We start from the raw sequence: 17,924 nt of genomic DNA on the forward strand, positions 1-17,924 counted from the left end.
TTCCTTCCCTCCCCCGGGAGTCTCGAGAGCCCGCAGACACTGTCTCCCGCCAAGGAAAGTGCCAGCTCCCCGCCACGCCTCCCGGGGCTCGGGCTTCGGCCTGGCTCTCGGGGGCCCAGTCATCCTGAAGGCACCGCCTCTCCGGGATCGGCCACCGGGGAGGGGGCTACTAGGAGGATTGGAAAGGGGGCTCTTGGTCCCCTGGCCCGACGCGCACGCGCAGGATGGTCGTTTCCCCTCGAGACCTGGGCTCCCTCGCGGGGGGGCCCTCACGCGGGCGGGGGTCGGTAAGGGGGCGGGTCCGAAGCGCGCGGTCAAATTTCCCGCTCTGGATCTGGTCTGCAGGAAGCTGAGGGGGATGCCAAGTGCCCCCTCCCTCCCAGCCTGGGCACCTCAGGGTGGGGCAGCTTCTGGCAGTTATGGCCCAGTGGGGGAAGGGTCCGAAAGGGTTAGCCGACACTCGTAAGACTGCAGACACTCGTAAGGCTGCCGGAGGGCTTTTGTCTCCTGGGGGGGTCGGGCAGAGGAGAGAAAGCCTGAAGGTTGAGGGCTCCCTCCTGGAAGAGCCAGAGTGCTCCAGCCCTCTGGGGGGTCGAGGGAGGAGGGCTTACAGCACGGCGTACAGTCTGCCCAGGCTTCCGTCCTGCCCCTTTTCTTTAACATTGAACCCGGCGAAACGCGGCTAATTAACATCAGTGTCCCCAAGGCAAAGGAGAGGGGGAGGCATCCTAAACAAAAAGACGCTAAACCTCGAATCCTCCTTCGTTTGTGAACATGAGAATCTCAATTTATTAGCACATAACTCAAAGAAAGTGAGGAAATAAGCACGACATGCAAGGGGGTGAGGCAGTGGAAGAGCTGAAGGCAGGACAGACCAACAACACTTTTTAACACACAATAATATTGCTGCCTTCACTTCTATTGTATTAATGTTAAAAAAAAAAAAAAAAAAGCCACGTTTCATCGATTTCACAGGTCCAAAAGGCGGAAATAATACAAATTCTACTAAGGACGGGGTTCGACCGGTGGAAGGAGGGGCGGCTTTCCCGAAGGACCGCGAGCGCTGCTCTTCCTCTCGACCCTGGCAGATTGTTCCCGGTCTTCCGTCATATTTGAGTTGCTCTTTCCAGGCTTTTAGCGGCATCTTTTAATTTTCCCACTAAGTCCTAAAATACGTACATGTGATAATTTTAGGATAGAAACAAAGACAGGATCGGAGACGGAAAGGGGAAAAGGAGAGCCGGTAAAGGCACTTTCTAAAGAAGTCCGAAATTTATTGGTGTTATCTCAACATTTAACAAATTACACTATATATGTCACTAAAATATTTTTAAAGATACCTTCATTTTCTCATAAGAGTTCATCAAATTGCTTATCTGCTTTTGGAGTGAAATACGAGCTTTTATTAAGACTCTTCTTCAGTTAATAGAATGTAGGGCACATTAAGAGGAGACTCTCAGGAATTTATTTTTACAAATGGTTATGTCTACATCTTCTCCAAAAAAGTCTAATTAACGCTTATAGGAAGAGCAAATCTGTATAAGAAGTCTTGGAAAAACTGCCAATTGTATCACAGTTTCAACTAATGAACCTTATTTTCTCAAGTAATAAGAAGAAAAAAATAAGCTGTCATGACTTTGAATAGATCTACCAGAGAAATGTGTCCTTTGCATTTCCCAGTCTTTATTTGATTTTTAAGAAAACGTTATAGCTCCTTTTCCCCTCAGTGTACAAAAGGTTCTAAATATGCAGATGCAAAAGATTTTTTGGAAGTAATGCATATAGCATCCAGCTTAATTTTGCTTTCCTTTGTTACTTGAATCTCAGTTGAGTAGAAAGCAAATACTGGTAAGGGAGAGGAGAGTAAACAATATTGAAACAACATTTTCACAGCAGAGTTAAAAAAAAGATACCCAACTTGGCAGTTTTCAGGCCTACAAATAAAAGGGAAATCAATTTTTAAATTATACTTTTAAAGAGTTCTCCCATTTGTTCACCACATTCTAATTTGACTTTTTGATAGCTGAGGAATAGGATTTTTTTTTAAATGTCTAATATCTCAATAAGTTAAATACCATACCTGTAATTGCTCCATAGTGCAATTAAAGCTAATGTCTGGATGGGATACAGAGTCCTCCTTCTGGGGAAGGGAAAAAATATCAATTAAACAAACTTTCATTTTTTTTGTCTACATAAAAGGGAAAAGCAGTAAATACAAACAATACCTCAACATTTAAGGTCACCAAATATGATGGTCGATACAGTTTGTGAAGTTGGTTGGTCTAAAACAAAAAACATTTATCAACCCTCAATTAAAATTAAGAAAACTTCCCACAAATCCATTTCCCAAAGAATGTCAGACATTACCTTAATCTGATATTGCAAACGCCAAGAAACATCAGTTATAAGGAGAGGACACCTGCCAATACTGCAAAGTACAATGATACTTTGTATATATTTCCAGAAAACTTCTTTACACAAGAATGATATTCATCCATTGTCCCAATTTTAATACATATGTTTCAGATACTTAAAAATTCACTATAAAATTAAGGAAAGGGGCAGCTTGTGGCAAAAAAAAAGTTTAATGAACTTTATTTTAACAAACATTAAGTTAAATTCAATTGTTTCACTTGCCTTTTATCCCCTTTTCTTTAAGTCAGAATCTTTGTTTTGATCCTATGTTTCCTTCACCTAGCATACTGCCCATTCCCAGCAACAAGTGAAAAGTAACTCACTTTGATATTATATTCAGTACCCACCTTCCCAGTAGGATTTCCAGAGAAATCTTGTTTTTCTATTAAAAGAAAAAAGAAAAAAAATCTTTGCAAACTTAACAAGGGAGGAAAAATATTAATTGGTAGTGAAAATAAGTTGAATCTTACTATAACCTGGTATTCTGTGCAGAATAGTTCTATTCTTTCTCTGTCAAATTTACAGTCTTCTAGACACGTGCTGAAGAAAGAAAAATCAAAGTTTAGTTTTGAAATTTAAGTGAACACAACTTAAGACAATGGCAATAAAAATAAACTATACCTCAGAGTTGACTTGTCAGCTTTCTGCTTTCCTGCCTCCAGTATACAAGTTGCAAGTGCTGCATGACTGTGTTTTAATACCATAGGATCAATATGTTTCAAGTCTGGATGATCTAAAATAAATTAATTACTGATGATACATATGATAATGATGACACAAAATTTCTAATGGTATATTCTAAAAGAAGCACCACCATAGCCTTTTGACATCGATAGGTTTATTTAAAACAAAGCAATACACAGGGGGGTAAATTCAGAGACACGAGAGGAGACAAGGTCAACTGCAAAGCAGTAAAACAACTTTATGATTATTGCTATCTTTTAGTTTCAATTAAATAACCCTTTGCTTCTTTTATTTTAATCTCCTTACTGAACTAAAAAAAAAAGTTAGAGAAAAGTTCATTTCTACAGTTGGTCACTGGAAAAAAAGTTAACACTAACTAAGTAAGGTGTGTTGAGTGATTAGAAAACCTGTAAGTTTTCACTTTTAAAATATTTAATACTGAATTTCATTAACATTGTTTAAAGGGGGGGGGGGGGAGATTCCTAATTTAAAACAATTCCACCAGAGCATATTAATATAATTAGGCTTTGATGACCGTTTTGTAGACTCAGAGACAAGTCATTGAATTTATTTGCTCAACTTCAACTCTCGTCCTTTAAAAAAAAAATACAAGATTTAATTCAGAAGCTCAGGGAAACTGCACAAAGCAGACAGCCTTCCGTGACTCCCCCAGCATCCTCGGCATTTATACTGTCACCTACGATCAATCACCTGCTCTACCCCAGCCCCAAACAGGACAGGTAGGCACTGCCCGCCCGCACTCTCAGCTGCTGAAGGAGCGTCACCTCCCAAGTCCCTGTACAAGACGTGCAGTTCCTAGCCGCGGGGTCGGTGTGCAACGAGAGCGTGCAAGATGCACCGCACCCGGGCGGCTCCAACCGGGGCTACCGGCTCTTCCTCCGCCGGCCGCAGCGGCAGACTCTTGCTTTGCCGAGATCCAAGGTCTTCGCCTCAGCCCCGGGGGCGTGGATGGCCGAGGACGGACCGGAAGAAGCCCAACTGTCAAAACAGCCCCAGCTTCGCCCAGCGCGGAACACCAGGTCCTTTAGGCCACAAACGACCCCGGGCGCAGGAACAAAGAGGGGAAGGCGCGCCAAGAACCTAAGTCGTTGGTGAGGAGCAGGTGCCAACCGAGGTCTGCGCAGCGAAGCTCGGGGCCCGGGCCCCGGTGGGCCCGATGGCCGCGCCGGGAGCCGGCGTCTCAGCCTCGGGCGCTCGCCGCGCGCCCGCCGACCTCTGGCTCTCGTTCTCCGTCCTCTCCCATCCCCTTCCCCCCACCCCGAGGCCGGGCCGGCTCGGAGGCCAGCGGCTTACCTAGCGCGGCCTCGTCAGCCCGGGCTTCCAGCAGGCTCCGGAAGGCCGCCCGCAGGAGAAGCGCGAAGGCGCCGAGGTCGAAGCAGCCGGGATCGGCCAGCATCTGGCAGCCTCTCTGCACATACTCGGAGAGCTCCATTGTGAGCGCCGAGTGACCTTCGACACGCGTACCACGTGACACGCGCCGGCGGCTCAGCTGATCCCGCCCACGAGCCGCCCGAGCCGCGGCGGCGGCGGCGGCGGCTGCGAGAGGAGGCGGCGCTGGGGCGACCTTGCGGCTGTGCCGGGGCCGTGCCGCCCTCGGGAGCCGGGGCCGGCGCGCCCTGCGTGGAAGCTTCTCGAGCTCTCACCCGAGCGACTGTGCCGACGTCGCGGGCTCCCCGCGAGCTCCGACCTCAGCCCGGCCGCCGAGCCTGCGGGGGCCCGGGGCTGTCCCGCTCCGCCTCGGCCCGGCGACGGTGCGGCTCCCGTTCGGCCCTGGTGGGAACAAAGCCGCTGGTGATTCCTCGTCTGTGATTCTGCGAGTCCCCTTGCTCGGGTCCCGGCTATAATCCATTCTGCATGACCGGGCTGGCCGGGGAGAGCGTGGCGAGGCGGCCGGCAGAGGTCCGCGTCTGAGCCGGGCTCGCCCGCCCCCGGACCCCGTCCTGCGGTCGGCCCGGAGCCGCTCGCTTCCCCGGAGCCGCGGCCACGGCGGCGTTTCCAGGAGCCCGAGGGACCTGAGCCGCCGGGGTAGAAAAGCTCTCTAGGTTTGGCCCAGAAGCCGGAGCGACAATGTTAACGAGAATGTAAAGCTAACGGGTTAGACAGTCATAAGGATTTAAATAAAGGAATCCCAGGTAACCTTGTACATCCCTCCGTAACGAAGAGGTCTTTGAAATAGACTTGCTAGTAGATTTCACTTGGCCGGGTATATTAGTTTTCATTTGCCTAGTAAACAATTCATCATTTTATAGTCTACAATCGAACTTCAACGATACAATTGTAAATGGAGTAAGTATATTGCCACCCTGAAAGGAACGACTGAGGTCTGCTAAACGTAGGCGCTGGCTATCCACCTCAAAAAGGCTCCAGTGTGGGCAAGGCATTAAGGAGATTTCTTCCAGAGTTCTTTGGGAAACCTCCATCGTCACCTTTTGCCCACCCCCCAACATCATTGGTACCTTGACCCCAAATTTATTCTGCCTCACTACTCTCCTTCTTCTCCGTCTCATAATTCTCTCTTTGTCTGTAGCTTTCTCTGGTTGGCTCTTGTGTCTCTCAGTCTCTGCTTCTCTGTCTCTGTCTTTTTCTGGGTTTCTAGTTCTGGTTCTCTACCTTTTCCTATCTGTCTGCCTATCTCTTACATGTACAAACACACTGAGTAAAAATGATGTATATATCAGAGAGCAAACTTTACCATGGAGTTTCAAAGTAGAGAAGTTAGTGTCTTAAATATTAATTCATAATCAGAATATTTTGGAAGCAAAGACTATGTACATGCAAAATAATATGGGACTTAGGTTATTTAGATTAGAGAAACATAATTTGTTTTCTACCAGAAGTATTGCTTATCAATACTGTTACTAGCATCTGAACTAGTGATTTAAGCATTTCTCAATTTGTATTTTAAAAGGTTCTTTTATCTTTGCCATGGATATTGTTACTTATAAAGAGTGGGAGATAAATAAAATCAAATGAATGGGAGTCTGTGAGCATGAAAGTCAAGAATGATAGTTTATATAATAGCTAACATTTCTAACTGAGAGAGGTCATTTCTAATAGCTAACATTTCTAACATTCTCTAACTTTCTGCTTCTGGATATGTATCCTTTTCTACCTAAATGTATTCATGTGTTAGGCCCAAGTGCTACTAGAATTTCCAGCTTTGGCTCACAAAGATTTTAACAATGTTTTCTCAGCATCTATCTATTGTATGGGGCCTTTTGGTCCAGTATTCTTTTGAAGCATGAAAGGATAACCCAGTATGTAAACATAAAACAAGTTTTTGAGGGCCAAACAACCACTGCAGAAACAGGTTCATTAAAATGGGCAGTTATCCAGATACAAGGTATTCTTGTCTATCATTGCCTTAGGACCCCTCAGCCACTTTATTCATATAATCTCAGGAAAAATTACCTGTAAGGCAATGGTGAAAAGGAGTTGGGGGAAGAATGCTTTTTATTTGCTCTCACTGAAAATCATAGCAATGGGAATTTTTTTTTAATGTTTTGAGGAAGATAGTAAAATAATAATTTTGGCCTAAAAGGCCCTATTTTTACTTCAATGATTTAAAAATAGCCCACCAGTTTAAAGTGCTTTTTTCAGTTATCTTTTTATCCTAACATTCATGAACTTGCAATAAAAGCGTTAAGGTAGATAATGCTGATAAATATTTGGTTTTCTTCTTGAAAGGCCTGAAAGGTACTTAAGATTCTTATGTTTTCAATAATGTTCTAGAAGATAACAATACCAACTGTATCTTCTGAGTTGTTACTTTAGAATTTCTTATAAAACAACACACCACTCTTTCTTGAGATTCTTAAAAAATAGGCCAGTGTGGAATCTATTTGGAGAGCTGTTCCCAAAGGCCTCATTGTTACATTTCTAATTTTGTTATTATGAATATAAAACTTTTTTTAAAACTCCAATTTAGACCTTCTAAATTCATCTCTTGTTTTGTTCTCAGAATTCTAAAGAAAAGTCCAGTTGTGAAGATTTCATTGGCATCCATAGAAGTTGTAAATTTTGTGAATTGGATTCTTTAAGTAATCCTTTCCTTATATGAATAATCATTTATAAGTATGATGATGTGCCAGTGAACATTACTTGGGAGTTAATTGTTTTAAAACACTTTTAGTATTAGTTTATATTTAATCCTCACTAATGAATATTGGACCTTTTTTTCAAGGTAGAATGAAATAAGAAAAGAACATATATTACCTGTTAGCAAATTAACTTCAAAAATCTACACCTTTTCTAATGAAATTTAAAATGATTTTTTTTCTTTCCACTACGATTAATGATTTAATTGACATATGCCTATATCCAAGAAATATCTTCCCATTCTGTTTTGTTTTTCTACTTTTTCTTCCACGGCTTGTAGGAATTTGGAAATCCTTATTATTGTGTAGGCAAGCACAATTTAATGCTGTGAAGCTAATTGTAACCACCTCTCCCTCCAAAAAAAGAAAAAAATTGTGATGAATAGTTGCTTTATTCACAGGCTTTTGACAAAATCAAATCCCATTGAAAAGTTACCTAAGACAATAATAAATTTCTTTTATTGTATCATATACTCTTAAAATAAGGAGGTCATACTTTGAAATTGGGAAATATTTTTCTTATGAAATCTATTGTGATGGGATATAACAATTTCAAAAACAGGATCTTATAAAGTTTTAACTATGCCAATGGCTATTATTTGTAAATGTCAAATAAAACAAGGTGTAGATAAAAAAGGTGAAACACATCTAAGCTAAATATATATATGTATACATATTTAAGAAGACAGACGCCTAATAAAGAACAGTTCATATGTAGAATTTAAATATTAATAATTTTCTAGTTGTCATTACTTTTAAATTAGCATGAATAAAGAATTAAAATTTACATTGTGGTTTTTATATTGTCACAGAACCGTATTCTTTCTATATATTGATTTTTCTGTAGAATTCAAAATTATTGAAATGCATTTGTGCTCTAATCTAGAGAGAAGTAAAAGTCAAATAATCTTATTAAGGATTACAGAGTTCTTCATGGGAAAGAGAGGAATAACTATTTCTCCAAAAATTTTAGAAACATCCATTTATCATTCATATATTTAAACCATTTAAGTTAATATTACTTTTCTTAAACCATTGAGATTGCATAATTATACTCATTAGGAATTATTTCCCTAGTACTAATTTTAAAAACTGCAGCTGTCATTGAATCAAATTATGATGGAAAATTTAAACATGAAAACATTAAAAAATCTAGGAAAACATTAAGTGAAATCATGTATTTTAAAACTTATTATCTTTGAAATGTTGAAATATAATCTCATTAGAAAAAAATCACTTTAAAAAGATAAATCATATATCATTTCCCTGAAGATCAGCCAACTATGACCACTTCAGACAGGAATTCCATTCTCAAGAGATCTCCATGGAAAAATATATGATATTTCTTAATCATGAATTTGGGAATTGTCATCAGGGTAATGCTGTCAAAGTTTGAATTAGACTGGCTGAATTTTTTGGAATTTACTTTGTCATTGAAAGCATTTGTTTGCTAATAAAAAGGAAAAGAATCAAAACGCTGCTTATCATATTGTTACCTTTAAAACTTTTACATTGGCATTGTAGCCTATCTGACAAATCTTGAGTTAGAAAATGAGTTTTGCACATGTCAAAAAATCATCTGCCATTCAGAGTTTCCCTCTTGATAAACTGGTACTACCTTTTGAGAAGAATTCTTTGATGAAAAGCATCTGTTTTCACACAGTAAAATTGAAGGCCTTCTTGACTTGAATGTTATGATCTTAAACGGGGTAAAAGATACATACACTTGGATCACTTTCGAATTTTTGCCTCCTAGTATGAAGTGATATCACCAATATATAGTACTAAATAGCAAGGATTTAAAAAACTAAATTAAAATTAAAAAACTAAACTAAAAAAACTAATATAGGGTAGAAAAGTTACAAAAAGATACAACAAAGGATGAATGAAAAAATAAAAATAATGTCATCAGAAGATAGAAAAAAGTAAAAGTTAAGACTTATTAATACAACATATTGCATAGAATGGTCAAAGAACAAGTCAAATTTTATGCTCAGAAATTTTTATGTATTTATAAATTAAATGAAAATATCTTATGTTTAAATTGAAATACATATTTGAAATTCAGCAAAAGTGTTGGAAACACTTCATTTTAATGTTTATTTTTGCTCTGAATAAAGTTTATCCCTTAAATTTTTTGAGGATACAGGTGAAATGAATTTCATTCAGATTTGCAAAATAATCCAATGATTTCTACTATTACAAAGAGACTGTGTTCAGATATATTTTTTTAAAGTTTCTCCTTGATTGAAAGTTAATTGGTTTTACCTAAATTCTTTCAGTAATTATTTTGGCTTTTTACTTCATTCCCCATGGGAAAATACAAACTTATCCTTTAATTTGCTGTGGCAGGACTTCTTCAAGTAAAAACTTTATTTTGATATAGGCACACACATGTTACCATTGAAATGCATTTAAATATATTTTATAAAAAATTACTGACACTAATACACAAACATTCATAGGATTTATGCTAACACTTTAAGTAAAACTCCTCTGCCATAACAAACTTTTTCAAGCTGTCATTTTTCAAATGAAATAGTAGGCCTAGACTCTAAGTGAGCTTGTATTCAATTTGAACTTGAAAATACTGGATGGTGAAAACTAGATTCTCTTCTTTGGGGTACTGAATCCCTGTCTAAAGGTGAATGTTACTGTATTTCATAAAAAGAGGAATTTTGGCAAAAGATTCAACTAACTTATCTAATACTAGTTCCAGATGAAGAATGAACAATAGAATTTTATTCATTTCACATAAAAAGTGTGAATTATAATAAAATTATCATTTTAAACAGCTACCCAAGTAACATTTTTTAAGAATTTCATTTTTCATCCATGAAATAAACCATATTCATATTTCTTCAAACAATGCAATCTTACTCAAAAAATGGAAACTGAAACCAAAAAGGCACAAGGAACGTTTTTATGGAAGAACCCAAATAATTGGAATTGATAAATGCTTTGAAAATGACTGAAAAGAAATTTCATCCATATTTCTGAAATGAAACACTTTTAGTATTAGTAAGATATTTAAATAAGTTACATTGTATGCACTGCTAATACTCATCAATTTAAGCAATAGCAGTTATGCTTTTTACTTAACTGTAATAACAACAAACTAAATTTAGCCTTTCAAAAATATGCCTTCTGAAAGTTCATTTAGAAAATTATATGAAGAAAATGTATATTTCTTGGCTATAGCTTTTATATCAGGTATAGAAATAATGTCTTCATAGCACGGTTGAAGTATAAACTTGAGGCAATTTTATGGATAATTCTGGCTTCAAAGCCAGATTTGTTTTCTCAAGTAATTATCCAACTCTCCACTTCATGTTTTTTTTTTTTTTTGTTTTTTTTTTTTAAACAAATTCAACCATATGTTAATGGCTTTGGTCATTTTTGACATTACCTGAAGATTTGCCTTAATTAGCTTTTTTCATTCTTTGAGGAGGTCTACATAAGACAATTATATCAGCAACTGTGAAAGCAATTATATAAATAATAAGCAAAATCCTTTCATTTGGAGTATTTTTTTTTATTAACCTCTTTGTGTGTTTATTTTAAAGCTTCTGTTGTGAGTATTATAGAGTACAGTACAGAAAAAATGTAATTGGTCAAAAGATAACATTTTGAACTGTTACTTCTGAGATAATTACTTTAATGTCTACACATGAATAAATATTTCAGCCAGTGCAAAAATGTTCATCTAGATTCCATAAAATTATTTCAATTTGATGCTATATTAAAGAAATAATCAAATTTATTGTGAAAGGGAGAATGATAAATTATTTGGGCTGTTGAGATAGTGAAGTAGCAAAACTGGGGCCTTAATTATCAGTTTCTTTAAATAACTCAAATAAACCTGATTAACAATGCATTTTCTTTCCTTTTCTACTGTGTATATTGTTCAAAGAAAAGATACTTGAGCTAGTTAGACTATAGTCATAGCCCAAATTCATGTTACAATTAATTTCTCACCTTCAATTAACTTGGTGCTCTGTAAATATGGCCTAGGTCCAAAGAGAAGTTTGGAGGTGGAAAATAGGATAGAGGAAAATGTAACTAGAAGGAAAACAGTATAAGATATCTAGATTTCCTGGTTTTTTTTTTTAATGTATTTATCATATAACTTCAGAATGATACAAACTTTTAAATGAGGCCTATTATGGAAATATAGTAGTAAATAGTAAGACAAGAAAGATAGTTTCTCAGGCTACAAATACTAACTTCAAGTGAAAATACCATTTTTAAAATGAAAACCAAAATTTTTCAAGTAAAACGAATTAATACTGAGTTTTTTTCTTTTGTTTTACAAGCATACAATTTAGAAAGACTATAGATAACAATTTTCCTTTCCAAAAAAGCCGCCTTTCTAATATTGCCTATATATAGAATATATTTCTGTGTGATGACTTACATAGTTCTAATAGAAATATAAATCATATATTGCTTTTAGAGGCTTGTGAATTCTTTAATCATTAAAATACTTTCAAGTCCTGAAAGAATCATTTTCAAAGTAGCTCCTTGACATTAACTTTCATTTTACTTCATTTATAATCTTCTATCAGTAAAGTTTCTCAGGATACAATTTTGTAACTGATGGATTTTGTAACTAATACTTTATATAACTACTAATGTAATCATAGTCTGTCATATTAAAATTGAAGGCAACTATAGGAGAAGAATCGTTTTGCCAGTCAACATTCTAACAGGCCATAAAGTAAGATACTTTATTCTTTATTCGTGGTAAAAACAAAAACAAAAAACATCAAAAACCTGATATTAAAAGCTCAAAAGGCCAAGTCATTTTATTCTTAAAGCATGGTTTGCTTAGTCTGTTCTAATTTCATTAAAAGACTCTTTAAACAAAGTATAAGCACAAACACTAAGTTGATATTTTTACAGTTTTGAAAAGTGACTCCTAGTATATTTGTTTTAGAATCTTTTACATAGAAGTGTCATCAGTATTTTATATAAAAACACTAATCCTTCTTGTACAAGATATAGATCATTCCAGCCTGAAGCAACACAACCAGAAAAATAGGCATTAGTATTTGGTGGTTTGGAACCAAAGTATAACATCTTCAGATGGAAACAATCAAATATAAAAGATGTTTGAGTATTCTTATGGATAATTCTTTTAGAAAATGTAGAGATTTAGAGATTACTGTTTTAAAATAGGCTAAATATGTTATCAGTTTTTATAGCAGAGATCTTACATTTAAAAAGGCAAAATAGTTTGACAGATATTTTCTATTTCTACGCCAAAGTATATTTTTAAATAAATTAGGGAATTTATATAAACTTGCTATAGAATAAATTTTGTAATACTAATTTCCATAACCTCATGTAGCCAAATATCCTTATAGAATCTGTCAATTGTGTGATTAGAAACTCCAGTTTTCCTCAAACTTAACTACATGTAGATCTCAAATGTATATTTATGTCATTAATTTAATTGTAAAATGTCTCAGAAGTCTTATCAGTTTTAATCTTTACTAACTCTTTTTCACAGCAAAATAATTCACATATAATTTAAATTTTGTTCACTGCCCTAGTTCACTATAGTAGTTTTCCATTTTTATGTGTAGAAGATTCAACCTCCTTAGGTATAGATTTTGTTGTAATTACAATTTTTAAAAGAAGTCTTCCATTTGCAAGCTAAATTAATCCTGAAGTAATTAGAGAATTGGGGACTTTAAGAGTTATGTAGAATTTTGCTAGTCTTATAAAAACAAAAAGTTCATTGTGATAATGGAGGGGAAGTAATTCATTATGTCCATAGTCTTAACTTTTTTTTTTCCAAAGAAGAAAATATTCTTTTTAAATTCTTATGCTTCTGAATTTTTTATTCCTGGGAAATTATTTATATTTAAAAATGTAGATGAGGACTAATTAGTGAATCAAGAGAGAAAAGTAGGTAATGATATCCTTATATTGTCTTTTTTAGATGCTCAGGAATTTTTGTGCTGGCATTGTACCTATTTCACAAGCGTATTGAAGAAACATCTGCCATCTTCTTTTTGATAATCCAAATTGTAAATAGATCATAAAATGATGAAGAAAATGGGAAGATTTTTTTAAAGTTATTAATAAAAATACCATCATTGCTCTATATTCAAACTCAGCTAGCATGGTTAAAAAAGCTAAACTTTAAGGCATTTTAGTTATAACTGACATTTATACAGCATTTTAAAGTTTGCAAAGCACTTTACAACAGTTTTATCATTTAAGCCTCACAGAGACCCCCTCAAGGGAGATACTTTGACACTTGAATGGATCTGTGATCTCATAGATGTCAGTAGTCCCTCCAGTGACACGATTTGTAATCCATCTATGCCTGACTGTCCTATATGATTCTTGTCTATATCTTGTCATAAATTCTCCACAAGGAATCCATCCAACATCCTCAGTTCTTTCCTCCCCAATCACTGGACTATGGAGTATATGGGCTTTCATTTATCCCTGGGTTTTGTTTCAAGATTGGGCTATCTTTCATTCCTCCACATGTCTCTGATGATCACTTTTATTTTGTTTCTTGGACACATATGTAGAGTCTATATTGTTTGAGCATTCTGTACTGACAATGACAGGATCAATTGGTCAACAAGATTTATTAAGCATCTATTATATGCCAGGCATTGTACTAGTGGCTAAGGATAAAAGTACATAAAAAAAGAAATAATTTCTCTTCATAAGGAACTTACATTATATTAGGGGAAGACAATAAGTACATACATATGCAATCTAAGTATAAAGATAATAAATTCAAATACAAAGCAGCAAAATACACACTAATTTAAGAGGGAGAACTCTAGTAGTTGGGAAGATCAGAAGAAACTTCATGCAAAAATGGTTCCTGAGCTCCATTTTAAGAGGGAGAATCCATGATTTGCGATATGAAGACAAGTCAGGGTAAAGACTCAGAGATAGGAGAAAATGTGTTAAGAAAACCAATTTGGCTTCACTTCAGAGGGCAGGAGGGAATGTAATATCCCCTGAATATGAAAAGATAGTTCTACCTAAGTTGTTTAGGACTTTAAATGATAGAGAAGTCCATATATTATTAAGAGGCAAAGGAAAATGACCAAATTTATTTTGTAAAAGTCATGGGACCAATTTGCACTTAAGGAAAATTACTTCAATAGTAATATTTTGGATGGATTATTAGTGGTTAAAGATTTGAGGCAAAGAAACCAATTAGGAGACTGTTGCAATGATTTAGGTGAGAAGAGATTAGATCCTAAACTAAGGTGAGAACTGCTTAAGTGGAAAAGTTGAAGGCAAGAGAGGTTATAAAAGTAAAAAAGGCTTGAAGTTATTTTTATAATTCCTTTACCACTGCGAAAACTAAACATTTAGGGAGATTTACATGACTTGCCCATAATTGCAGAACTAATAAGAGCATGTGACTTGAAGTTAGAAATAATTAAATTTAAATCATGTCTCAGATCTTTTATTGGCTATGTGACTATGAGCAAGTCATTTAACTTCTCTGTGCCTGGGTTTCCTCATTTATAAATTGAAAAGGTTAGATTCAATGGCCTCCAAGATGGCTTCTAGCTTTAAATCCATGATCTTACTCTGAGAGGTAGAATCTGAACCTGTATTATTTTTCACTCATAGGTTTCTTTTACTCTAGTTCTTCTTTTTAATGCTTTATTTATAATATGCTACAGACAACATGGAATATTGTTCCACTGGGAAAAAATTTCCAAGAGAATATGATCTATTATTATTATTATTATTATTTTTCTCCATATATTGTCTTGTCACTTAAAAGCCATTAAGTAGACCATTGAAAGGGAATTCTCTAAGAAACATTATTGTATCTAAGACTAGTCAGATTTTTCCATGGGATCAGTGGGAAATAATTCTAGCAAATACTCCCACAAAATAGGGCTAGCTACTTGGGACATCACTGGGTGGTTGTTTTAACTCTATTTTATTGATTTTAAGACCCCAATCTGAGTGCATTCCCTACACTATTAGCCACTAGTTCAATTCAATATCAATTAGCTTTTACAAAATCATATTTACTTATAAAATACAATAAGAAGTACAAACATTTTCCCCTAACATTCTCTCTTATATCTTTCTCATGTCACCTTAGTTTCTAGAAAAAGTAGACTCAGAATAAATGTAGTTTTCTACATAGCAATGTAGGCCAAGGCAATGTCCAAATGCATCTTTGTTTCTGAATAGGTCCTCATCTCTGCAATCTCTGGCATGAGTCTCAGAGGTTGCTCTTCTTAGCAAGGTTGCTAGGCTGTATGGTTGCAAAAGCCAGGATGGTCTGTGTTCCAGGAATTCTCAGTGTCTTATTCTTCTGCCTTTTCGAAAATCACAATTTTAAGAGAAGAGTTGCAACAGAAAGGAAATAGGCTGTTTACTTATAAGATTGCAAGAATCAGGCAAATTTCCTCTTTCTATCACCATTTTCTAATCTGAAAAGAGGGAGGTGAGAGAAAAGAGGGGGGAAATGTATAACAGGATGGGATAGAGAAAAATACACAATTTATAATCATAACTGTGAATGTGAATGGTATGAATTCATCCACAAATTTTAGGAGAATAGTAGAATGAATTAGAAAGCAATATCTGACAATATGCTGTTTACAAGAAACACTCAAAACACAAAGATTCACATAGAGTTAAAGGGCTAGAGAAAAATCCATTATACGTCAATTGAACTCAAAAGGAGGAGTAGTAATCATAATTTCAGATAACACTACAGAAAATATAGAAATGATAAAAAGGAATAAGCAGAAAAATTGCATTTTGATTAAAGGAACAATGTACTTAGCAATATAGAATTCAAGTAAAAGTTAATTAAACTTGATGGAGAAGTAGATAGAAAAATTGTAATAGTAAAAGATCTTAATGTACTTATTTCAGACTTAGACAAATGTAACCAAAAGAGAAATAGGATAGAAGTTAAGGATATGAATAGAACTTTAGGAAAAGTATAGATTATAGATAATTATTTATATTGAATCAAATACTGGTGATTACTGAATGAGAAGAGAAAGGAATTTATATACTACTTGACTGTATATGATACTTTTCCCAAAATCAACCTTGCTAAAAATGTAGAAGTAAGATCAAAGAACAAATTATAGGAACAATAGAAAGTTCATCAAAGAAAATGACAATTAAATAACCTTATAGCATACAGATAAATAGTTTTTAAGGGAAAATATTTTATCTTTAAATGTTTTTATCAAATGAGAGTAAAAGCAAATCAACAAATTGGGTTGCTATTAAAAAAAACTTGAACAAAAACATCCCTAATGAAGTAGAAATTATGAAAAACTAAAGATGATATTAATAAAATTGAAAGCAAAAATACAATTGAATTGATTAATAAAACTAGGAACTGTATTTTCACTAATAAAATAGAGAAATACCTGACTAATTTAAGTCTTTTAAGAAGAAAGATTAAAAACTAAATTGATCTTATCAATGGTAATTATTTCTAATCTTCATCTCTATTCTTCTTCTCCTAAAACAAAAGAATAGTACTGATGCAAAAAGAACCCAGGCTACTTGAATAGTGAAATAATAGGATCTCTCCCCTTATAATGTTATCTCTCTTCTTTCATCAGATGGGATCATATAGGAAGAAACATAAGAAGGAAGAGGTTGATGCTCTGGTTGGCTAGAACCGTTTTGAATGCACTACCACTTCCACCTTTGCAATTGTAGTTAGTTAAATAAGTGCCTATTCACCACTTGATTAGCAGACCAGAACCAATTACAGAGATCTGAATGTGGTCCAAATTTCTTCAAATCATTTTTATTAAAAGTCATCCTGACTCTCTTGGAAGTGGGCTCTGAAATCTTTTCCAGGCGGGGAATTACAAAAATGGCATTCTGCATATTTAAAAGAACTGGGCAAATTGTTCAGTCCTATTTTACCAAAGGACAAGGATGCATATAACTAGGTATAGCAATTCTTCCATAATATGGAATGAATGGTAAAAGAAACCAGTTCTTTTTCTTTTAGGTTCCATTATAAAAGGAGGTTGATAGTAGCTGAAAATACAAATATTTTGTCAAGATTCTTTCCAATCAAATTTCTTTCCCAAATCCCTTAAGGCAGCCCAAGATACAGTGACTATAACTTTCTAAAAGAAAAATTGGGACTTATGGTCTTAAAAAAGGATTCCTCCCCCCCCCCCATTTTGTGAAAGCTAAAGATTATTGGAAAATGAGGCTATTCTAAGAAATTGAAGATCAATATAGGCTTGGGTATGGTTTCCATACCAAAGAAATATCTAATGGAAATGATATAATAAGTAGAAAGAATGTGAAACAAGTAATTAAAGAAAATATTGAAGGAATGTAGGGGTCAGTGCCAGTCATTGCACTATGCTGAGAATACAAATAGAAGCTGAGCTATAGTCCCTGACCTCAAGGAGTTTAGATACTAGTAAGTGAAAAGAAGACATAAAAGAGGTCAAGGAAAGTGGTCAAAAGTGGTCAATAGTCAATAGTACAAGGGAGAATGTACTCGGCCTGGAAAAATGGTGAAGAAAGTCCTGTGATGAGGGGATCAGTAGAACAGATCGGAGAAGATTAAAGACATCTTTGATCTGGATCTTCTTAAATGGAAATTTCTGAGAAAAACCAGTCAGTTAGAAGATGAAGTCTCAGTAATGGGTACTTCCAATATGAGAAGTATTGTAGGATTGAAGTGAATTT

At 35.7% G+C, this 17,924-nt stretch overlaps 1 protein-coding gene across 1 annotated transcript; it reads right to left on the reverse strand.

Annotated features, from left to right (window-relative positions):
• Positions 1–761: 761 nt before the first annotated feature.
• On the reverse strand, positions 762–4,612 carry COMMD3 (COMM domain containing 3). The gene is made up of 8 exons (XM_012551252.3): positions 4,414–4,612; positions 3,037–3,148; positions 2,892–2,955; positions 2,763–2,797; positions 2,368–2,428; positions 2,226–2,282; positions 2,081–2,140; positions 762–1,166 (listed from the first exon to the last, which is right to left on the reverse strand). The coding sequence occupies exons 1-8, from the start codon at positions 4,550–4,552 to the stop codon at positions 1,107–1,109; spliced, it is 588 nt and encodes a 195-aa protein (XP_012406706.2). The 5' UTR covers positions 4,553–4,612; the 3' UTR covers positions 762–1,106.
• Between the last annotated feature and the right edge of the window lie 13,312 nt (positions 4,613–17,924).

The sequence above is a fragment of the Sarcophilus harrisii genome, chromosome 5 (genome assembly GCF_902635505.1).
Source record: "Sarcophilus harrisii chromosome 5, mSarHar1.11, whole genome shotgun sequence".
Lineage (NCBI taxonomy): Eukaryota > Metazoa > Chordata > Mammalia > Dasyuromorphia > Dasyuridae > Sarcophilus > Sarcophilus harrisii.

Excerpts from the sequence above, each read along its gene's own strand:
- COMMD3 (XM_012551252.3), bottom strand. The coding sequence starts at position 4,552 with ATGGAGCTCTCCGAGTATGTGCAGAGAGGCTGCCAGATGCTGGCCGAT. Across the intron at positions 2,956-3,036 it reads GCTGACAAGTCAACTCTGAG|CACGTGTCTAGAAGACTGTA; the intron begins GTATAGTTTATT and ends TTCTTTCTTCAG. Across the intron at positions 2,141-2,225 it reads TGGTGACCTTAAATGTTGAG|AAGGAGGACTCTGTATCCCA; the intron begins GTATTGTTTGTA and ends TCCCTTCCCCAG.